A 24,742-nucleotide genomic window follows, 5' to 3' on the forward strand; every position below is an offset into this window, starting at 1 on the left:
GAGGCTGCCTTATTGGGCGCCCTGGCGCGCGTCACGAGCAGCTTCGCCGCTAGGGTTGCCGGGGTTTGTGGTCTGGGCGGCGGGCCTCGCGCCTGGCAGGCCTCGGCCTCGCCGGCCGCGGTGCAATTCCCGGCGTGCTTTGCGCGGGAGGCGGTGAGGAAGGTGGGGCGAAGTTCGGGCGGGAAAACTGGGCGGCCATTTTCTCACCTTCGTGGGTCGCGTGTCCGTTTCCTTCAGTCGGGGTTTTTCCTTTCGAGAGAAACAGCACTATATTTTAAACAGCTCTTTTTAGCCTAACGAGGCGCAATGGCGGAAACACGCCCCGACGGGGACAGGGGAAAGTGACGTAAAGCCTTTAGAGACATTGGAGGAGGAGAGCCGTGTTAGTCTAGGGCAGTGTTTCTCAACGTGGCAACTTTAAGAGGGGTGGACCAACTCCCAGAGTGCCCCAGCCAGCCTTGTTGGCTGGGGAATTCTGGGAGTTGGTCCACCCCTCTTAAAGTTGCCAAGATTGAAAAACACTAGTCTAGAGAGGCGAAACAGGAGGAGAAATTTGATTAAAAGGTGTAAACTTTCACAAGCCCTTTGTCTGTATGGATTAATCTGCAGCTCACAAAAGCTTATACTTTTTCATCAAATTGGCTAGTCAGAAAAGATGATTCCAGGCCTCTTCTGATATAAAAAGGTTATGAGACTCATTCCATTTTTTATAATGAGGCCTCAGCAAATATGATATATAGCTGGTTCCCAAAGGAAAGGTTTGCTGGTGAACTTTTCCTTTGAAAGTACATGCTCAGAAGCACTCTTACCTGGACTTTAATGATTATTTTAGTTTATTTCTTCTTTTTCCCTTCAGGTCACCTAACAGCCGCTTGGCCATTGGAGGTTAAAATTAAGGTTGGGGCACTTCAGTAGGAAGATAGAGGCCTTCTGTATGTGATCAGGGGCCTTCTGGGTCCCTCCAGAAAGACAGTGCAGCATAAGGCTTGCCCAAGACAGATTTGCAAAGTAGGCTGTGAGAAGGTCCCACGATGGCTGGAATTAATAATGGACAAGTAAAATACTGTTTGGCTGGCCTGGAAGGGGCTGAGAAAGGGCAATAAATGGATGTGGCACTTCCTTCTTCACTGGCCACATGGGCACCTTTAAGCATCCCCAAGGAGCCTTCGCTGAGGCAACAGCAAGCCGGTCCTCGTTGTGGCTCTGTCAGCCCAGCAAAGGCTGGAGGGTGCTCAGAATGGGAGAAATGATTGTGGGGAGGACGATGGATTGGGATATCAACTAGAACAACTAAGATCATTAAAAAGCTTCTTTTTTTTCAAGGGCCTGTTCTTCTACATTGCAGAAATGGAAGGGGAAAGAGCCAGTCTGGAAATAAGAGGTATCTCAACTTTTGCATAATGAACTGTTTAAATTTTGGGGGAATATTTATTCTTTTTCTCTTCCTTGTGCAGGTTCTTTCAAAACTGGTGTTTTAAAGAGATTTCTCATTATGCTCTGGATTCTTCCTGACAGTTTGACTCTGTCACCATTACCCCACCTAGCATCCTTCGCAGGGAGTGTGTTAGGATTGTTGTTAGGGTTATTTTCCTTAAGAAGGAAAGCCTCTTGCAGCCTTTCCCAGGGCTGCTGGGAAATACAGGAGAAGGCCAACATATCTAGCAGGCGCCTGACTGCTTGAGGAGATGGGATCATCAGCCTCAGGATCATGGCTGGGCTTGATGAGGCTTGGATAGGATGGCCTCCATCCTTGCCCTCCCATCACTCTTGACTAAGTCCTGTCCAGGCAGCTCCTCCTAAGCAGGGAAGGAAGCTGCACTCTGCTGTCTTTGCAGCAACAGCAATGAAGACCAAGTTGATCCCTGATGCTGATCCTAAAGAGAGGCTCTTTTATTTGTTTAGGCCCCATCAGGAGACATTCTTGGGCTCTGGCATTTTATTTACCTACTGGAGCAAAAGGGAGAAAATGTAACTTGTCTGACTTGAAAACAGTTTGCTGCCTCCACTTTATTCGAATAATGTTATTATTTCTTTCAGAGTTAATTCAAGAACTGATGAACCAAGAGACATTATTTGATATTTCAGAGGTTATTGAGAAGTTGTTCTGCAGGATAGAAAATATGAATAAAGAAAGCTGGAAAGAGAGTCAGAAAACCCAGGTAGAGAGACAGCGAGGATCATTAAAGGCAACTTAGGTTGAGAATTTAGGGAAATGGGCCATCAAAAAATCTGATTAAAAATGTCACTTTCTCCATAATATTTTCGATGTGTTAGATAATGCTTAATATTCTGTTCTTCCACATGTCTCCCAAGCTGTTCTACAGCCAATAACTGACCTCAGATTCCTACATGTTTTTTTCAGAAGTAATTCCATACCTAACAACTTATTCTAAAGTTATTCTCTATTTACAACAGGGTAGGGAATTAGAACCCTAATTTTCAGACTGACTTTTAAATGAGAAGACCATTTGCAGAATTAGAACAGATCTAAAAGATGTAAGATCATGGAGAAAATCTATCTATGCAATCAAAAGATGTAAAAGTTCTGCATAAATAAAAATCCTGGTCACTGTTGAACATATGCAAAATTTGAAGCTAAACAAGGCTTCCAAAGGAAGTACTCAATTAAAAAAAAAAATTCCTACTTGCCATCCATCTGATCATAGATGGCAGCAGCCCCCAGCTGTAGTTTTGATGACATAAAGCAGATTGTGATCTACAAAAATATATGTGTTAATAGGTTGTTAGTCTTTGTTTTCATGAGCTTTAATAATTATTCCAGTCATTAGCTCCCTCTAAATCAATACTGGGTGGTATGTTTGAGAGGAGAATGCATATAATACTAATGGCTGAAGAGAATCACCTTGATATATTGTACCTTCCTACATGAAAGTAGTGCTTTGCTTTATTAAAATCGTCAACAGACCTTTCAATCAAAACTAGGGACAGACAAGTTTTAAAACATCAAACAAGATCTGTGAGACATTCTTGTCCTTAGTTCTGATTGAAAGGTCTGATGACCAATTGTAATAAAGCAAAGCAGTAGTGATAATCAACAGTGGTACTCTAGAGGGAGACTGTACAGTTTGCTCTTTCCTGTTAATGTACCATACCACATTTAGAGGGAATCTATACTCTGAGGGTAGGCAACTTCCTGCTTGCTGGATCTATGTTACTGTTATTATCTTACTAGAGTCTTTGGATCAACCAACCAGAAAATTAAAGAATGTCGAGTCCAGGAACTTGTTTTTATCATCAAAAATGGGCCAAAGTCATAGTCCTGCACAAAAATCAATTCCTCATTAGCCCAAACCATCCTCACTGCAGTAGAATAATTTAGCAAAGAGTGAAGAGAGAAGGTACAATTGCTATCATTAAATGATACAGTGGGGCAAAAAAGGTATTTAGTCAGCCACCAATTGTGCAAGTTCTCCCACTTAAAAAGATGAGAGAGGCCTGTAATTTTCATCATAGGTATACCTCAACTATGAGAGACAAAATGGGGGGAAAAATCCAGAAAATCACATTGTCTGATTTTTAAAGAATTTATTTGCAAATCATGGTGGAAAATAAGTATTTGGTCAATATCAAAAGTTCATCTCAATACTTTGTTATATATCCTTTGTTGGCAATGACAGAGGTCAAACGTTTTCTGTAACTCTTCACAAGGTTTTCACACACTGTTGCTGGTATTTTGGCCCATTCCTCCATGCAGATCTCCTCTAGAGCAGTGATGTTTTGGGGCTGTCGCTGGGCAACACGGACTTTCAACTCCCTCCAAAGTTTTTCCATGGGGTTGAGATCTGGAGACTGGATAGGCCACTCCAGGACCTTGAAATGCTTCTTACGAAGCCACTCCTTCGTTGCCCGGGCGGTGTGTTTGGGATCATTGTCATGCTGAAAGACCCAGCCACGTTTCATCTTCAATGCCCTTGCTGATGGAAGGAGGTGTTCACTCAAAATCTCACGATACATGGCCCCATTCATTCTTTCCTTTACAAGGATCAGTCGTCCTGGTCCCTTTGCAGAAAAACAGCCCCAAAGCATGATGTTTCCACCCCCATGCTTCACAGTAGATATGTTGTTCTTTGGATGCAACTCAGCATTCTCTCTCCTCCAAACACGACGAGTTGAGACCAAAACGTTCTCCTTTGGTTTCATCTGACATTCTCCCAATCCTCTTCTGGATCATCCAAATGCTCTCTAGCAAACTTCAGATGGGCCCAGACATGTACTGGCTTAAGCAGGGGGACACATCTGGCACTGCAGGATTTGAGTCCCTGGCAGCATAGTGTGTTACTGATGGTAGCCTTTGTTACTTTGGTCCCAGCTCTCTGCAGGTCATTCACTAGGTCCCCCCGTGTGGTTCTGGGATTTTTGCTCACCGTTCTTGTGATCATTTTGACCCCACGGGGTGATATCTTGCATGGAGCCCCAGATCAAGGGAGATTATCAGTGGTCTTGTATGTCTTCCATTTTCTAATTATTGCTCCCACAGTTGATTTCTTCACACCAAGCTGCTTGCCTATTGCAGATTCAGTCTTCCCAGCCTGGTGCAGGTCTACAATTTTGTTTCTGGGGTCCTTCAACAGCCCTTTGGTCTTGCCCATAGTGGAGTTTGGAGTGTGACTGTTTGAGGTTGTGGACAGGTGTCTTTTATACTGATAACAAGGTCAAACAGGTGCCATTACTACAGGTAACGAGTGGTGGACAGAGGAGCCTCTTAAAGAAGTAGTTACAGGTCTGTGAGAGCCAGACATCTTGCTTGTTTGTAGGTGACCAAATACTTATTTTCCACCATGATTTGCAAATAAATTCTTTAAAAATCAGACAATGTGATTTTCTGGATTTTCCCCCCATTTTGTCTCTCATGGTTGAGGTATACCTATGATGAAAATTACAGGCCTCTCTCATCTTTTTAAGTGGGAGAACTTGCACAATTGGTGGCTGACTAAATACTTTTTTGCCCCACTGTATTTGCTGACTTATCTCAGATTATCCAGAGATCTACCAGCACCGGCCAGACCACCTTCTGTCCACCTCTACTATTTTGTCTCTGTAGTAAAGCGATACCTACTAGCTCCAGTTCCTCTTTTCTACATTTTCCTGGGGTTCCAAATACCCTATGACGAAGTTAAATAATCACTGTATAGCTTTTTTTAAAATACATATTTAAATGGTTTCTGTGAATTTTAAAGAGATTTCAATTTTTATCCTTGTTCTTTTTCCACAGGTTGAAGACAGTGCAGTTAATTTATGGAATTGGACTGTGGCAAGAAAAATAGCCCCTGGTATCACTGATATGCAAAGAGTTAAATGTCAGTTTGAGTTCTTAGCCATAAACCATAGCACGAATGTTTTGGTTTACTAAAATGAGTAAAATGTTTTCTGGTTAGCTTCTTATATAAATGTATAACCTCTCATGAATATCCTTACCTTTTTGCAAATCTGTAGATGGTACACAGATGTTTTCTAGCTTTCCTTGCCTCATTAAATCATAGCCTTTGCAATATAAAAAATATTTTGTTTCTGATGTCAGCACTGAAGGGAGTCGGGGTAGGGACCCTCAGATTGACATTAGGATTTATTGTGTTTTCATCTGAATATGATGCTGGGGTGGACTGAATTGGAACAAATGGAAATGATGAACTGAGCACAGCATATATCACTCACAAACGTGGTGCCCTCCATACTGTTTATACGTATTTTTCATCTACTCCATATCACAACTATTTGTTTTCTTAACCTCTATATTTTTGCTGAGAATTGAAAGGTAAAAAATTAATGTCTTTGCATATTTCTATAGTACGCCATGTTGCCTGCAAACTGATGATGTTTTGTGAAGTAAGTGATCCAAATGAGGAAATGATGCGAAGGCAAATTTTGGTAATCATAGTTTGTGTCCAAATATTATTTGTGTTTGTCTTTGTTTCTGAAAACACTAAAAAGTAGATAAGGTTCAGGAAAGTTAGAATAATATTTTTTTTCTAACACGTTTCAAATTTTTGTTCTGTGTCCAAGAGAAATTAATGGTAGATTTGGCTTCTTGCATATAAAAATAAGGTTTCTCTAAGTTAGTATGAGAAGGGAAGTATCCAATGAGCTACATTTAAAAAGGTGTAGATATTTTAATAATAATATGTATGTAACAAAATATGAAGCATATTGAAAAATACATTTTTGAATATTGACATTCAAGGATAGTTAAAAGTGTATGTTTTACAATTTTAGATTAAGTGATATGTCAGAATATTGTCCCTTTTGGTGTAACAGTGCCTATTTTATTAACAGGATTAATTAAAAAAATAAGACATTGTAAATTAATATTGTCTCTATGCAGTCTCAATACTCTTCTTGGGTAGCTTCAACTTCTGTCATGGATTGGTAAATTACAGTTTCTGATTACGTCTGACCTGGAAAACTGTAATATATTTTTGGCTTATTAATCAAATTCAAAAACAAGATCTATTTTCCTAGTTAGGAAGCAGAACTTAAACAACAGTTTCCTGTTTCTGGCAAAACTGGAATTTAACTGGGATTTAAACAAACCATGATAGAAGTGATGCAGAAATATGCTAGCATGATGTATATTCTTACCTTAATAAATAATTGATTATTATGTCTGAATCAACCACATTATAAAAATCCCTGAAAGATTATGTGAAATATATCTAGTTGTATGTGTGTTTTATGATCTAGATGGTAATGAAGACAGGAAAAGGTTGGGTAGATGTTGGAAAACCTGATCTTGCAAATACGTTCCTTGAAATTGCCCTGAATGTAAGTTGATGGTTTCTAAGGTATGTAAGTTTAGTAGGTGACATAATGGATAGTTGTATGTATTTTAAGCATATTATGTGCTTTATTTTACAGGACCTAGAGAAACTCTATGGCCAGCTAAACAAGAACTGCCGCAGTGAGGCTGAGGCTGATAGGCACAAAGCTGCCCTAGAGAAGGATGTATTCAAAGTTCTGTCTTATCAGGCTGAATCTGTATGTTTGAAAATCGTTTTCCATTCAGTGTAACAGCATAATGGCAATAAGTGGATTTTATCCATACTGCTATTGTTCAGTAATGCAGTTGCTATAGTTCATTGGCTTGCTGCTTCCCATGTTGCTACTAAACCTGATATACTCATTTTGTGAGCACTCTTCTACTGCAAAATTGTATTAGAATTTTTAAACATCAGTTTAAAAGAAACCTGTGTGTCATCCAAGCAGTTCATTAGCATATCCTGTTGCTTTCTCAGGCAGTTGCTCTAGCAGATTTTCAAAAAGCGGTCGTGTGTGTGCAGCGGTGTAAAAACATCCTGATAAGGCTGCCAAAAGAGGTCAGAGATTAGTTCTAAAATGCTTTTTTATTCTGTTCCACTTCCCTGATGCTTCAGAACTATGAAAAAATCAGCTCTCTTCATTAATTCCTAGCTTTTTTAAAACAGCAGTTACAAAACTATGGTATGCCTTACTCTTATTTAATTGCAGGCTTGTTACCTTTCTCTCCTATGCTATAACTTTGGCATAGAAACATATGAACTCAAGAGATATGAGCAGAGCTCCTTTTGGCTCAGGTAATCTCACTCTATCATTTTTGGCTTAGGTAATATTTTGATAAGCAATAAATAAAATGTCCAATTCTGCCCTATGTGTAGTCACTGAGGTCCAAAAAAAGCATTTATCAGAATGAGTGATCTGATTCTGTCTAGTGATTTAGAGTTTCTTCTAGCCGCAGATGGACTAGTCGAGGTTAAGGTATTTTTTATAAGTGCATTTGAAGGGCTCAGGTGGTTTGATGCCAAAAAAGTAGCAACACTGGCTGCTGCTTCTTTCAGAATTCCCCTTAACTCCAGTTTTCTTTTTCTTAAATAAAGCAATCATCACTATTCAGTTATGTAAATCTGCAGATGGTTTACTTATTACATTTATTTACTTATAATAAGGTGCCATTTAAACAGGGTTTGTACAGATGATTTATTTCTGGATTAAAAGGAGAAAACTATTGCACATTCTCCCAAAATACCTGTATGATGCATGCATGCTGGATTTTAAGCAACAAATTAGACTGCTTATTTGCCAAAAATCTGTTCTGTGCTGGGTTTTTGAAAGAGAAGACTGCTTTGTGAGCATTACTGCAGTACATTAGCTCTCATTTAAACGTCCCAGCCTTCTGTTTCAAGTCAAGCTGGAGTATCTGCATATGCGCTCATATATTAATGCACGGAACCTTCGATTGTTTATTCAAATGATTGTGAATGACTGATTGGCAACTGATCCACCGGGTAGGACAGTTTAGTAGAGAGATGCCTGAAGGCCTCTATAACCTTGCCCATGGAGGAAGAAGCTTCACCTACTCTGTATTCTGTTTCTTTCATAGCTTTACAGTGGAAGAGCTGCAGTATAATTTCTTAACTGTTTAAGGTGCAGTGTGTCAAATAATCACATTGCAAAATCAATACTGTTTCAGGACATTTGGCATGTTTATTTTTACGCAGTGTGGGTCTCCTTTGTGAATGCATCTTTAGGGCAGGATTTTTCTTATTAATTTTTCCCTCCAACATGAATAGTCAGTTAATCTGTTCTGATTCTTTTATTAAACAGCCTTAGCTATGAAGTTGGAAAGATGCACAAAAACTCTTCAATTAATAAAGAAATGCAGGTGAGAAATTATGGTAATCCAGTGGAGAATACTCTTGTCATTCAGTGTGAGAACTAGTAATACATGACCTTTATTATCCCTTTCCAATTCTCAGCCTTTTGAGTTTAAATATTCATTTAGTTTTATTTATAGGCTAAAGTGCTGCGATTATTAGCTACTGTGTATTTGGAGTGGGACTACAAACAATATCAAGACAAAGCTCTCCAGGTTATCATCTTGGCTAATGAGGTGAGGCTGATTTCTGGGCTAAACTAATTCTTGTTAAGAGTTTTGCAATCAGTAGAATGGTTCTCAAGATGATATTGTAGGAGGAGAGCTGTCAGTCTAAGGTGGCAAAAAAATCAGAAGGAATCTGTAGCACCTTTTCCAACAAATTTTATTAAGAGGCATAAGCTTTTGTAGCTGCAGTTCCCTTCATCAGATGCATAGTATGAATAGTATGCAATAGTGTAGTATTTATGTATCCATAGTATATATACAAATCTCACTTCATCTCTATGCATCTGATAAAGTTAGGGTCAGAGTTATGTTTGTTGGTCCTAATAGCTTTTTGTAATTAAAGAATGATGTAGAAAAGAGAAAATGGAATAATCTTTCACCTCTTTAAATGAGAATAACAGTTTGAGGTTTCTGGGATTTATGAAGATAACATTTTAATTTCTTTATATGTGAGGCTTCTGAGGTAAATTGAGATTTTTGAGACTCTCAGATGGAAGCTTAAGTGCCATGTAGTGGTTAACTAGTGTGGTTCAAGTCCATCCTCCACCATGGAAGTTCACTGGTGACTTTGGACCACATGATTTCTCAAGCCAATCTATCAAACAGGATTGTTATCTTGGGGAAAATGGAAAGAGTACTGGGTTCACCATCCTGAGCTTCTAAAAGAAAACTGGGATATAAATCTAATAAATAAGAGCAATAGTTATGAACTGGTAATCTGGCAACAGCAGATAGATTGTTGCTAAGGATGCTTAAGATTATTCTAGAAGATATATTATGGAGAATACTCATGAAAAGTTTTGACATTCTTTCAGAGTTATGAATAGACTGTGCTCTGACAGCAGCTAGTTAAAAATACTCTGAATCTGATAAAAATAGTTTGGCTGTCAAATAATATCTTGATGTCTTGATTTACAGGAGAATTTACATCCAGCTGGTTTTTACTTAAAAATTAAAATTCTCCTGAAAGGCGATGCATCAGATGAAGACATTAGAAAAGGTATTATTCTTGGTTCAGAGTAAGATCAACAACATCACCATTCTAAAGAAAATGAGTTGTAACAGTGAAAGAGGTAGGCTGGACTTTTTCTCAGTCTGGTAGCAGTAGCAGCTTCATTTTAAATGGTACAGGTTTAAATTGTGCTTATTTACTTCTTTGGTTCTGAACTTTAAACTGATGCAAGGGCCACTAAGAGTTTTACAACTAGAGCCCACATTCGCTCCAGTGAATTCTTCCTTTCCTTCTTTCTACAAGCAAAGATTATTGTGTATATTCATTTTCATACTGCATATCAGTGTAAACTACTCCAGTCTGTCAATGACCTTCATCTCTCTTTTCATCAGGACTCTTTGTCTAATCTTTGGAACCTGAAAAATTTTGGACAATTGATTATGTAGTCATTCTTGTATAAGACAAAGTACTTGCACTTTATCTCTCCCCCTCCCCCCAATACGCGCATACTTTTAGTGATATACTAACTTTGCTGTTGCTGCTTTCCAGCTGTTACTGAACTTCTGCACCATGAGGTTTCTCTGGAGATATGTCTGGACACTGTAAAGTTGCTTCTTGAACATGAGAGGTATAAAGATCTCAGGGTCCTCTTGGAGTCAGTGATGCAACTGTGTCAACCATAAGGATATCTATGGAATATCAAGGATGTCTACCTTAGTGTATCTTCTTTATGTTTTTCAACTAACTCCATTTTTCTCCAACTTGTTTCCATAACTATGATTCCATTATCTTGAAAGAGTTGCAATAAAGGAAGGGAGGGGAATTGACAGAGAGTAGTGTCAGAGTTATGAAGTAGCAGGATATATACAATAGGTACAGGTGCATTGGCTAGGTGGGAATGAATGAAACAAAGGGACAGTTAATAATTCTTAATTTGGATGCTCACATCATTTTGAAGAGACATATTTGGGTAAGCAAACTTTTCAGCCAAAGGCCTACAATTAGCATGATTGCAGCAGTATGCACTATACATGGGCCTACAGTTTGATTCCTGTCACAGTGCTCTAGCAAGCTTTTGATGTGAAAATCTGTTTAATGACTGTTCGGAAAAACAGCATCGTGAAGACAGGATATCAGGTTTCTCTGTTATTGAGAATTAAATATATGAATTTTCTCAGCTTTCCTTGGTGTCAAAATGCCCAGCCTATTTTCATGTATATTCAGGGAGGCCATTGGATTTGACTTCCTGAAGTCAGTAGCTCAGCTGTTTGAAAGATCCCCAGATATTGGCAGAGTCATTCTCTTTCATATCGAACTCCTGTTACAGAGAATGAAGGAGCCACTTGCCAAGGGAATGATTGAAGATGCCATAGCAGGTCTGTGTCCAGCTTTTAATTATACTTCTAGATAGACTCTTGGAAGAAATTTGCAAGAGGTGAAAACATCTGTTTTGTTTGAAATTTTCTGCTAAGAAATCCAGCAATTACAGCTTCATGCTAAATAAAACTGCACATCTTTATGTCTCGTTAATTTAAGATTATCTTTAAAATGTTTGCTTCAATGAACATAACAATGGAGAAACTAGCTTCAGGTTTTAACCATGATTCCAAGAGTCCAGTTTTGAAATGTGTGACTGGAAATTTTAGTAGCAGTATTTTGAGGCTTTGTGTCAAATCTTGCTTAGTATTGATAGGTGTCATAGATGATCTGGCGTCTGATTTTGCTCACATACAGTTAGAAATAGTTATGATTCCTCAGACTTGTAGAATTAGTGAAATGTTGACATTTATCTTCTTAGCACACAACATAGGAAAGCAACTGCCTCCCGAAATACTGAACCGCTTACACCTTGTTCTGTGGGACAGAGCAGCCAAGAATTATGAGGTTTGTCCTCTTGCACTGTTTACTACCTCTTATAACAAAGTCAGGGTTCATACCTCAAAGATTAAGGCAAATATTCATCGTATCTACTGCACAGTTTTTGAAAACTGACATGCTGTTGCCAACTTTTTTAAGAATTTGAACTTTAAAACAAGTAGGTATTGTCTGATTTTACTAAATGGCAAGAAGAGATGATACCAGAATAAAAACAAAAGCAGCCCAATTCCTTAGAGTTTTTTTTTTTTTAATTCTTATACTACCAGGGCCATGTAATAATATTATTAAAGTGCTGTCAGTGTTTTTTTACATAAATTTTAGAGCTTCGAAATGGATTGTCATTCTGTAAACTGAATGCAGCATATCCTTCTCAAAGTACGTAGGAAATACCTTAAAGTTGCAATCTGGGAACCCCAATTTCAGATTAATAATAGTGTTATAAATACACAGTCTTCACTACCTGTCATTTAATGTGCTCCGAACTCCTAAAGATAATATGGAAGTGGCTAATATGGTGAAAATATCTGGCTCATCTCTCTGTCCCTTGCTTTGAATTGACACTGGTGTGTGTGATTAAACTAATAACTAATTTTAATTAATATAAATGAGAAGCTCTGAGGATTTCTCTCCTGGTCTGGGAAAGGAACCTGCCTCCCTGCCTTTTAATAGGCACATGCTTGGAACACATATAACCCTCTGATTAAGACCCAGTTATTATTTTCTAGTTAAAGAGCTATCCTGAAGCCCTTCAGTGGTACAACTACTCTCTCAGCTTTTATGCCTCTGGGCAGACAGACCACCAGAACCTGGCAAAGCTGTACAGGAATATGGCTGCTTGCTATCTTCACTTGAAAGAGCCTGATAAGGTATTCTTCAGTGTATTCCTCCTTCCCCAGAGGACCCTCTTTAACTTTCTCCCTGAATAGAGAAGGAATATTTGACAATTGCTTCTATTCCAGTTTACCAAGGTGGGGCTTTAGGGGGATCAGGGACTGTTTCATTTTGATGGGAGAGTTTTGGTTTGTTTCTACTTAATATTTCTACTTAATACTGAAGGCCTGAGTTACACCAAGCCCAAGAGAACGATGCCCCTCCCTTATAGATAAGGATTGTCACTAGGTTTATATGCTTTGTCTTTGTCACCACTTACAATGGAAGCCAGTTACCGTCACAATGAGGAGAGAATCTACCAGCATGTATCAAACCATCTGCTTCTTGCTGGGGTTGCTAGGGTGTTAATATTAATTCATCTAAAGTGGGGTTTCTCCTGAAATATATTCTTGAGCTTGTCGTCTGCTGCAGAAGACACAGAGGTTATACAACAGGTCCCATCCTGAAGGAACTGCCTATTCTGGAATATGTAATAGCTAGTCTTGCCTCATTTATCTCAGGAAACCTCTCTGGCATCACTTGCGGTACTCACCTATGATGGCACCAATCTGTACCTCACTTCAGGCTCCTTAGGAAACAAGGATGCTTGCATGGCCCTTAGCTGTTTTAGGAAGAACTAGGGGACAGTGGCCACCTTTGCCAACTCTTCTCTTTGAAAGCTTCTGACATTAATTTCCTACATCAACACAGCTCCTTTGCCAGCATCACTGTGGCAGCAAAGTAGTCCTTTTTGTTGGGACCCTCATCTCATCTTGCCACCAGAGAATGTATTTATGTTTTTATTGCTACATAGTGAACTTAAAGACTTTAAAAATGAAAATGAAAATCTCTTGTGTGAATGTATCAGTCTGACAGTGCAAGAATTGTTCTGTTGCTTCATTTTGGTTTGTTTTTTTTTAATGTATTTTATTAATTTTACTTATATATTGCTTTTATTGCAGAAATGTGGTATATAATATGAACTAATTATATCTCAATAATGCTATGTGTACTCAGTCACCCCGCAAATAAATCCCATAACATTCAAAGGATCCTTTTAGGCTTACATGCATGGACCAAATCCTACTTCATTCTTCCGGCTATTATTGTCACTAACCCAGGTAAATCTCTTTACCTAAAGGCTAAGGAGGCAGTAAAGGAGGCAGAAAGATATGACCCAAACAGCATCTTCACTCAGTTCTATGTGTATAAAATAGCAGTCTTAGAGAAAAATACCCTCAAAGGTAAATGCCCTTGTGACTTTACTGTGCCAGTGAATGTATAATCCATCTGTTTAAGGGCAGTGAGCTAGAGAATCTAATGTCTGCCTGTCCCACCTTTGTCCTCTGTATTATCAGACAAGCCTCTCTCTTCACAAAATGGTTCTTTTCAGTGGTATTCTCAGCTGACATTATTCTCTACATAGAATCAGATTATGTTTTTAAGAGGATATGGCAAATTATACAGAAGACATCAGCGGAACAAATAAAAGTTCCAGATTTAGAATGTTTTGACTGTCAGGGACACATCTCGAATTTAGGGCATTTTGTTTTCTCTATGTAGACTAGAAATGCATCTTGGTAGCACATTGTCACTTTGGTAATCCCTCTTGCTTGACTGTTGTTATTAATGTCATCATAAAGATGCTAATAACTATCATCAGGTTGTGCAAAATAGTAGTGATTTTTAGTTACACCACTGTTATTTGGTCATATATTTGGAATCAGGATAGTATATTTTTAGGTTTTAAATGAATTACTTGAGCATAAATTAAAACCTTCAACTGTTTTGGTATTGGCATCAGCATGAGTGTTAATATGCCCTATCTGAATAATGTATTTGACTATATAGTTTTTATTTATTGTATTTCTCATCCACCAGATAATAGGGTTATCTGAACGGATTACGAAACTATTAAAATGATAAAGGGAATAAATGACACTATAAATAGAAAAAAATACATAGCATGGGAAAAATAAATATATTCAGAGAGACAGATTTCAGAATGTGATTTTTCTGCAATCTCCCTTGTTTAAAGTTTGCAACCATGAAAAGCAAAGTAATATATTTTACTTGATGTTATTTCAGCATAGATCTTTCCTCAAATATGTAATTTAATTGAATACAATTGCGGGTTCAAGCCAAAAGAGTAATTAGCAATAGAGTTTGAGTCAAAAAGTAGTGCCTTTTGTTTTTGTTCTGGCAAAAAATGCAAGTTCCTGAACTATATCTGAACTTGGTGAAGAGGTAGAGAGTGACCCATGCTGTGCCACAGGGTTGCTAGCTAAACACCCATTTCTACCCATGTTCATAACCAAAGCAATTTTTTATATGACAAATAGAATGAAATACACAGATTGTATGTATCATTAACACAGGAAATGATGTTACTAGCAACAACCAGCTCACAGTGCAAGAACAACAAGAAGTCTTGTAGCGCTGTAAGATCTGACAAATATATTTATCTTTAAGGTACAACAGTACTTTATTTTCCTTACCAAAGACTACTATAGCTACCTATCTAGAAAATGAAAGAACAGCATAAGATCAAAATTACACACGTAGCTGAGATTCCAAACACAATGACATCTTGGCCTTTGAAGAGATTAATCAAGAACTTTACAAAGTCATAGGCTATCTGATGTGGGCTGCAAAAATCTAGACAGTCAGTAGATAGCAGCATAGATACTAGCTGCATTAAAAGAGTACCAGGTTTCTCTTCCAAGAGCAAGACATCTACCAATGTTAGGACAATCAGCGCTAGGTTTGAAGGAACAAATCCATTTTTAAATGAGCAGGACAAGGCTGTTATTAATGTTTCTTGTCTGTCTTTTAGCTTTGAATGCGTTTGTAGCAATGGAGAAATCAGCAGCAGAGTTCACTGAAGGCAAACTGCTACTAGAAGGATCTATGATTACCAACCTTCTGAGCTTAGCAGCTCAATTTGCTTTGGAGGTACAAATTGGATCCTCATGCCTGGTGGGATCTCTATAACTTGTCTTTCCTTTTTAAATGAAAAGTTTACATAAAGTCAGTAAAAGCAAAGCCATGTTCTCCAGGAGGCTGGAAATTTACAAAAAAAAACAAAAACAAAGGAAGGGATGGGAGTGAGGTAAAAAGAGGAAAATAAGCAAAATTTGGATACCATATCCTCAATTGGATATTTACAGTGATCACCCTGGAGGGAGAAAATCAGTGAAAGAGAATAGAGTTGAGGAATGATTCTATAGTCCTCATTTGATCCTATTCTCTCTGATAGAACAAAAAGTGTTTCACATCAGCATTAGCTCCGTGTTTTACACTTTAAGATTCTCCAAATGTAGGAATTGGGGTTTTTCAGCCTGACCGCGTTTGAACTGTGTGTAAAATATGACATTCATTATGTTCAGGTATAACATAAGATCATATTAAGGCTATATTTTCTTCATATTTGTATTGCTAATTAAAGTATTTTCCCTTCAGAATGATCAACAGGTTATGGCTATTAAAGCCTTGGGGTATTTATCTCAGCATTTGCAGGATTGCCAGCAAGCACTTACAGCTATAAAGTGAGTGACATGTATAAAATGCAATTTGTTTCATAATTTGCTGTCAAAATGTGAAGACTTCGGTCCTGGTTCAAATTTCCTTAAGATACCCTCATTGTATATGCAGGGAGGATTTGCATTACTTGAAAACTTCTTGTTTCAGATTCAATTTTTAAAAATATATCTCTTACATTAGTTCCCCTGAATTTGGTTTCAATTATACCAAATTATTATTAAAAGGTTTGCCACCTTTGTTCCACACTGGATGAGGACTTTTTGTGCTGGAGTGATACAGTGAAGGAGCACCCAGCCTCTACAGTTGCCAAAAGAATGATAAAAATAAAGAGGAAACGTCTTGAAGGAAGGTGGATGTTTTAAGCTACATGGCCGCTAAACATCATTTGGTATAACCTGTTTTTGTTGCAGATGTTTGATTCGACTTGTATTGTCAAAAGTGAAATCTGAAGAGGAGAAGTGAGTTGCACTCCTAACAATTATTGATATTCAGTTTTTGATAAGGTGTTAGTGAGAAAAGTTAAATAGCCACTTGAATTGACTGGAAAGGTATAAATATTTAACAGGCGTATCTTGAACTTTCACCAACATTGTACTGAAACTAGATTTAGATTTTTTCCACAGGTTGGCTGACCCCCTATTGTTAGTGTCAGTTCTTCCTTTGTATAATCATATTACAGTGGTACCTCTAGTTACGAACTTAATCCATTCCATGACTCTGGTTGCAACTCGAGTTGGTCTCAAGTCAAGGTAAATTTTCCCATAAGGTTCAATGTAAATACGGTTAATCCGTTCCGCCCTCCGAATTTGGTCGCACCACGAGGCAAATTTCCCCATAAGGTTCAATGTAAATACGGCTAAACAGTTCTGAAACATATGCATTTTATTTTTAAACCTCAAAAACCTTCCAAACGCCACAAAACACACAAGCCTCACTGAACGTCTCCTTGCTACCGCGATCTCGCCCACAGGAAGCCGCAATCGCGTGGCAGCAGGGAAAATGGCCGCGGATCCGGTTCATAAGTAGAGGCGGAGTTCATAAGTAGAGGTAAATTTTTGGGGCCGGAGCTGGTCGTATCTCAAAAATTTCGTAAGTAGGGGCATTCGTAAGTAGAGGTATCACTGTACTATTTTCTCATAGAATATCAATTTATTATTATTGACTATTTTAACTGCTGCTTCCTCAGGGGAAGATATTTTTTCTCCCTTTAATATCATTTAGAGATGTTAAATAACTCCCACCTTTTCTATTTTAGGATTAAAGATATGGAGACCCTTCTATCATACTTGACAGCAGGTATAAAACTAGCTAGTTTGTTACAAATCGTGTTCATCTACTAAGTGCAGAGTAATAGCCGAAGTGGAAAGCGTTGTCTGTTCAGTACTGTGACAGACGTTTAACTAGTTTATAAAGTCCCAGTAAGAATGTACAATGTTTATAAATGCGTGTCTGTTCCTAACATTATATAGTCTCTTCCAGCTCACCAGAGACTTGATGAGCTGCACAAAGACGAAAAAGAGATGCTGGAAATCAGCATCAATGAAGCTCAGTGGTTCAGGAAGATAGGTAGGCAGTGATACGGAATCTGAGAAAAACATTTCCGTCCAGAATCACCTTGCATCTTCACCAAGGGTTCTAAAACAAAAAGTATAAAATGGAAATGCTTTGGCAGTGTGGCCTTGTATCAGTTATGCATGCACTCTGTCCTTTCCTGTGCAGCAGAATAATGATATCTCACTCCTTTCTGCATTTATGCACAGATAACGAATCAGGTAACGAATCAAAAGCAAGGAGGAACAGTCTGACTCATTTTAACTTGCGTGCAAGGAATTGGGTTCTCTTGCACTTTTCAGGTGTAAATGCTTGCGGTTTTGTTAATCCATTGTTCAAGGCAACTTATTAATGTGACTATTTTGTCCCATGTACATTCTAAGGAGGGGGTGCTACAAAGTGTAACTTTATGGAAAAAGGAATTTTAAAAGCATGTGTATTCTTCCATAATAATAGGAATCTCTGTACAGAATATAATTTCACACTGATAAAATTATCAGTGATTGTTTAAGCCTATCAGAAGACAAAAGGCTTTGTGTTAAGCAGAGTCATAATTGCTGTTGGTGATGCTGTTAAATCTGACTTTCTATTTTATTTGCTTTATGAGCTTGGAACTTGGCCGTCCAATGTGAGGGCTGCTTAAAAGTGATGAGAGATTTCTTTATAATATCATTCAAGGTATGTGCTTTCACCTAAATTCTCCTTGATGTCTGTGCAGTCCCAAATGTGGGTTCTTTGTGCACAGCTCCCTTTGAAAGGAACCCTGCTCCATTACTTTTGAGACTTACCTGAATATTCAAGCCATGTATCTTCACTGGCCAGCTAATTAGCAGCCAGCCAGCAACAACCTATTTGAGTCAAGAAACTTTGGGTAAATCACCTGAGTGGGCTCAGTTAAAATGTGAAGGAGTATCTTAATCTCTACTAGATGTGTGGAGAAGGCAGTATTTTTTGTAGTCGCCCAACTACCTGGCAAACCAGCCAGAAATTTAAAAAAATAAAAATAAATGAATAGCTGATATTCTACATGTGTTGCCAAAAGTACTGGACTAGGATCTATTCAGATAAATTCCAGGCATGCTGCAGAGAATAGCTTTCACTGCACCATTCCAAACATTCAGACTGAAGCTGGGCTTATCAGTTTAGAGGGACTTCTGGGTTCCTAGCAAATTGTAGCCTTGATTTGCACCCCATATCTCTTCTTGCAAACCTGGAGCATTTTATTGGTATCATGTATCATTATAGTGAATTTAATCAATGTCTCAAAAATCAGAATCTGACCCAGAAATCCTGCTTCAAAAATGAATCCAGAATAAGAGTTTTCCAGTGAAAAGTGTTTCCCTACCTACTTTACTCTGTGAGGTCCTTCCAAGAAGTTTTGCTTTAACTTTTTCAGAGAATGTTTTGAAATTATGCTGCTACCTGTGGAGAGTATTGAGTATGACTAGTTATATTTTACAGAGCTGCTTTAACAAAAAAACCTCTGTCCGTATTTTAGCAGAAGTGCACTTACTGCATATAGCTGAGGGGGGAAACCTCTTCCTGACTGAAATTTATATTACATTTGAACACGCTTGCTTTGTGCCCATGTAAACAAGTACCAGTTGGAATTACTTTTCTCAGAACCTGAGCAGTGTTTGGCTGTGAATTTCCATTGAGTGCTTTCAAGCTTTTAAAATACGAATGCTGCAAAGAATATCTAAGATGCTGCAGGTGTGCCTCTAAAATGCTTTGCATCAAGAGTTCCCATTTATTTTGTTCAGATGGCCTTCCAGAGAAACCTAGTTCGAATAGATAGGAAAATTAACCATGGCTTTGCAGGTTAGGAGAAGAAGGGAAGACAAGGAGTAAAACTGGATTCTCAAAGAAAGAAGGGGAAAATGTGGCTTTTACAGAAAAATATGCTGTATTATGGATAATTTTATCCTACTTCAGGGTTCTCAAACTTTGTGGTACCATGACTCACAAAATGAGAAACAAATTTGCATGACCTCCTCACCATGAATTAAAGTAGTGATTTAATTATGATTATGGCTGGGCAAGAAACATAAACTGCTTACTTCTAATAAATACATTTTAGTTTATATATCACACTACTTCTCAAAGTTGCAGTACTGCAGCTAGCTGCTGCAGGTTTGTGCTGCAAAATGATGAGCAAAGCTGGAAATGAGTTTTGAGAGTGTCCCTACTTTGCCTGAGCAAGCGTGATTATATTTTTTAAAAATTGCGACTCTTTAAGTTGCTTATGATCTCCTCTGATGAATCCTGACCCACATTTTGAGAACTCTGATCTGCTGTAATGATGGGAGAAAATAATTATGGTTCCACTGATATTTCTTGCTGCAGTTCTCCCAATTTTGTCCTCTTGATAAAGCTGTCCTGCTGGCTCAGAGAACATGCTTACTCATGGCTGCGGCTGCTGATCTGGACATAAGCCGAAGCAATTTGTTGCCTGCCGATAAGGTAGGATTGGGATGGAAGGAACATGTTATACTTTTGTGTTTTAAGACTAGTCCCTCGTGGAAGTTCAGGGAAGGCCTAATTTCATTTTTGATGAGATGTCATGATGAGATGACATCTGCCTGCTTGTCTTTGGAAATGAGAATGATATTTGATACCCAGGCCATTTTTCCAGCACTCCACATTTTATATTGTAAATCTGTATTCGTTCTACCCTTTTGTGCTTATTTGGAGAATCTTGCAGCGGCATTTTCATTAAAAAAAAATATCTAGGCATTGATTATCCATAGATAAGCTTAAATTATATATGCAAAAAATAAGGAGATGCATTCTCCCCGACCACCCCAACAAATATTGTAATGCTCTTACGGTACAGTTTATCTGAAATTTATGTTGGCTTCCAAAGCAGGCTGAACTGCTGACTCAGGCCCTCGAATACATCCAGTCATGCAGAGTGATCTGGAAAGTCTTGAAGCAGACAGGTGAGCTAGAATTTCTATGGCCAGATGCTACTAACTTCAAAGTAAGAATTGTGAGACCTTTTTGCCTTAGTGATGGCAATAGAATGCTGTTTGCTTGGGATGCACAAAATGTCCGAGGCTTGGGAGAATGACTGATGAAAAGGAGTAAGTTAGAATGAGTGTTGATGGAACTTTTGGATTGACACCCTGAATCTGTGTATATTTGCTCAGAAATAAATTCTACTGTTTTGTGTGTGTGTGCCTTCGAGTCAGTTTTTGACTCCTGGTGACTGCCTGGACTGTCCCTGCAGTTTTCTTGGCAAGGTTTTTCAGAAGTGGTTTGTCATTGCTTGCTTCCTAGGGCTGAGAGAGAGGGACTGGCCCAGGGTCTCCCAGCTGGCTTCGTGCCTAAGGCGGGACTAGAACTCACAGACTCCTGGTTTCTAGCCTGGTGCCTTAGCCACTACACCAGACTGGCTCTGTTGAATTGGTTTTACACAACTGTTAACTATATGGAGAAAGGCTAGTGGTGGTGGAAGGACAGATGAGACTGTATGACCCTGAGAAAGACAATGAGAAGAGGATCTGGGAAAAACATACCTTACGTTTGAAACATTCGGTTTGAGAATTGTCCCTGAGGCTGAAATCTGTCAGGAGTACAAGCCTGTTTCACTTGAGAGTCACTTGAACACTTTCAAGCAAGGCTGTAGCTTTTTCAGTGCAGACTGTGGGGCTCTCTGGGCCCCAAACTTCAGTGTAAACTGAGAAGCCAGGCTGAAGCTGCAATCTCCTCTTAAGCTTAGCGAAGCAACGGAAATGAGGTAGAAAGGTACTTGCTGCAGAAAGATGAGATTAGGGTAACTCCAGTGGTGTTTAATACCATTAATTCTATGAAGGCAGCCAGTCACTTTACAACCTAGCCAATTGGGTAAACCCAGCCTGTGTGATTAGTTTATGGTTCCACGCGGTCTGTGAACCCGGGGCTGACCATGGGTTAGCATCATGGAAAAACAGGCTCTAAATGGAGAAGGCAAGGAATCTTTGCAAGTCTTCTAGCTAACACAAATAAGATACATTTTCTATCCTTAACAAGAAACATTTTCTATCAGAACTATCTCCATGTGCTTTCAAAGTTTAGATATGTTTGTAAACATCAGCCCTCACCTCATACATTCCCCTTATCTTTTAGTGAAAACCAGATAGGTGTTGCCCAATATCTATCATTACTTCATAGACTCACAAATGCCAGTCTCCCATCTGTGTACCCTCCACGGTACAGGACTGGGGATCATTTTGCTCACCCTGGTAACATCATTAGCTGATGTCCTAGATCAACTAAAATGGGACTCGCTTTTTGCTCAATAGGTGATTTCCCCAAAGATCCAACAGAGACAATATTACTGCTCTATGAATTTGAAGCCAGCGCCAAGCTAAATACCCCTGCAGTGTCCGGCCTGTTAGACCAAGCACTGGCGCTTCCACAAGTGGAGATCAAGACTCTGGAAACTATTGCATGTAAGAGCCAAGCCTGCTCCTCCGATGGGAACCTTGCATTTCACAGCGAGTCGCGTCAAATGTTGCCTCCCCGAGTCTGAGGCAATGAAGCAACCTGCCATGCTGAAAGTAGACATTGAAAAAGAGCGTTATGGAGGCAGTTGAAATTTCCGGTATACCCACCCCCTGCCATTGAAGCTGTTATGCTCTCAGCCTTTTTCCATTTGAGCAGCAGTCCCATAGTATTGTAAAACAGCATGTGGACAATGGTTTTAAAAGTGTCTCTTTTTTCCATGACTTCTCTCTCAAGCATTGGCCATGGAATCACCAGCTCACTATCCCTCCATGTGTAAGAGGGCTCTCAAGATGATCTTGACTATCCTCAGGAAATGTGAATCTATTGATACAATCACCTATAGGTAAGTAGTTGCCCTGAGAAGCAGATGGGTGCAATAAGGAGAGTTCATCCTGGCTGCATATGCAGTGGGAGGTTTTAGGAAGAGGATGGCCGTTACAGTAAAATTCTTAATGAAAGGCAGATTAGACACCATCTTATTTCCTCTCAAGAAAAAAGTCTCTAGGTATTTCTTCCTCACTCATTTGCTTCTTTCTGAAAAGCCAATTGAAGAAGCTCCGCTGGCTTGAGATGAGGGAATGGGTAAGAATGTCCCGGTGATGGTTACCAAGAGCCAGGCTGACGTAGCACGAGGTTGCTTGCTATGAGGTTTGGATGCATTGCAAAGGAGGCAGGCAGGTATTGTGCGTGTGCTTGCCTAAAGGCTGCCCTTTCATTGTATTTTACTACTCAGCAAATGTCTACACAGCTTGGTTCACCTTTCTCTGCCATCGGGCCTGGTTGAGGCAGATGTTTGTGTGCTGGAGGAGGCCTGGGCCTATTTTGAAGATGCTTTAACCATTTTGGACAACGCAGTTAGTATCATTCAGCTTCTTTCTGTTCCAGCCCTTTCCCAGGACTACTGCAAGTATGCCAGATGTGCGTTTTGATAGAGCAGAATATTCATCTGGCCTTTCATGTTAACACAACAGGCCTGTGTGGACAGAGCACAACATCCTGTGTGTGTGTGTGTAAGTGGACCACACTTCTGTCTAGGCAGTTAAAATATAGGCAATTTCTCTTTACATGTGTTAACATATCCAACAGCATTAAACCAAAATACAGACGTATACAAGTCCTTTCCTCTCTTGGTTATATCACTACTAGAACTACGACTATGCTGGGACTGAGAGCTCTGATGTGTTCATTTGAATGTCAGCAGGTGTTACAGACCGGTTACCCAGAGGTGGAGATAATCTGGCTTATGACTAGAGCTTGGAACACAGGCATATACCAGTACTGTGCTTGCAAATACAAGGAAGCAGAGCAATGGTGCGGCCTAGGAATGCGGTTCTTGGCATACCTGGGAACTCTGAAAAACAGCTACGAGAATCAGGTGAGTGCGGGCGAGTACAGGAGTTAATCATGCTCCAGAGCACCCTCTGGAATGGCCTGTCATAAAGGAGCACGTGCCCAGGAGCCATTGCATTGGGGAAGGAAACCACTTGTTGGGATTTCAGTCCCTTGGATTTGATCCCAAAAACTCTTTCAGAGCACGCAGGGGTCCAAATACGTCTCTCTGGAACTAAAACAGCTTGCACCCTTTCCCGATCAGTGGCAGCCCACTCCTAAGCAGTTGTTGAGTCTGAAGAACTGCAGACACGGCAGATAGTGCTGAATGCCCTCCTTGGTTGTTTGCCTGTCGCTTCCCCACACTCTCTCGGTTGCATAAGCTAATAGGAGGACTGCGCTCCATAGCACTGCCCAGCGCATCATGCTGATTGGCGAAATGACTTGGGGTGACTTTTGTCCACAGATGATCGGTGTTTACGGTGAGGTGCTGGATAAACTGGACAAAGCAGAGACACTCCACTCCAAAGAGTGACCACGACCGTGGCCACAACGAACGGCCTTACGCGGTGCTGGCGTTATAGGCGCTCACTGCTAGCAATCGTTGGCAAGTGGAACGCTAGCACTACTCCATGGAGTATGTTTCAGAAGCATGAAGTTGAATAAAGGAGTCCTAGTTGTTTACAAACACATTTCTCTTCCCTTGTATATTTTGCAGCTTTTTTTCTAGAAGCTCCATGCAGTCTGCCCAGGCAACTCACCCATTTTATCCCAGCAGGATAGGCACGAAGAGATCAAACAGTCCCATAGATGGGGAAGAATCTAAACCCAGACCTGCAATTCAACTCCCTATCTAGTGTATCACATATGCCTAGTTTCTGATGTCTCTTAACACAGCTATAAAGGCAGTTTCTCAAGCATGCAGATAGTTACTTCTAAATGTTTGCAAGTAACAATAAAGAGAATCCATTTTGAGTAACTGCATACCACATTTTATCTAGTTTTTCCTCAGAAGATTCAGGACAGGCAAAATCAACTGCACACAGCACGTATCTTTAACTAAGGAATTTCTTCTACATTGTAATGATGACCAGCAACTTGAAAAGCTTTAAAAGAGGATTACAGAACTATGGAGAAGGCACTTATGAATGGCTGTTAGGCATGCTGTCTAACTGAGCTCACACAGAGATGCGGGTGACAGAAGCATCAGCTACGGATTAATACTTCTGGCACGTGAAGCTCTGCAATGTAATCTT

General features: G+C 39.4%; 1 protein-coding gene across 1 annotated transcript; it reads left to right on the top strand.

Annotated features, from left to right (window-relative positions):
• The first annotated feature begins 36 nt into the window (after window positions 1–36).
• TEX11 (testis expressed 11) lies at window positions 37–24,462 on the top strand. Its single transcript, XM_025165307.2, has 30 exons — window positions 37–153; window positions 1,324–1,381; window positions 2,038–2,159; window positions 5,234–5,318; window positions 5,807–5,886; window positions 6,700–6,780; window positions 6,874–6,993; window positions 7,251–7,331; window positions 7,483–7,568; window positions 8,596–8,653; window positions 8,786–8,881; window positions 9,791–9,872; window positions 10,374–10,452; window positions 11,049–11,200; window positions 11,623–11,708; window positions 12,428–12,568; window positions 13,714–13,816; window positions 15,409–15,527; window positions 16,035–16,120; window positions 16,526–16,573; window positions 17,371–17,411; window positions 17,595–17,681; window positions 18,274–18,344; window positions 20,013–20,129; window positions 20,533–20,608; window positions 21,953–22,102; window positions 22,392–22,500; window positions 22,891–23,011; window positions 23,359–23,532; window positions 23,953–24,462. Exons 2-30 carry the CDS (start codon window positions 1,348–1,350, stop codon window positions 24,019–24,021), a joined length of 2,754 nt encoding a protein of 917 aa, XP_025021075.2. The 5' UTR covers window positions 37–153; window positions 1,324–1,347; the 3' UTR covers window positions 24,022–24,462.
• Window positions 24,463–24,742: the final 280 nt, after the last annotated feature.

This window comes from Python bivittatus, unplaced genomic scaffold (assembly GCF_059951505.1).
Source record: "Python bivittatus isolate LINGU-HERP-01145 unplaced genomic scaffold, Pbiv_v1 ctg000670_np1212, whole genome shotgun sequence".
NCBI classification, from domain to species: domain Eukaryota; kingdom Metazoa; phylum Chordata; class Lepidosauria; order Squamata; family Pythonidae; genus Python; species Python bivittatus.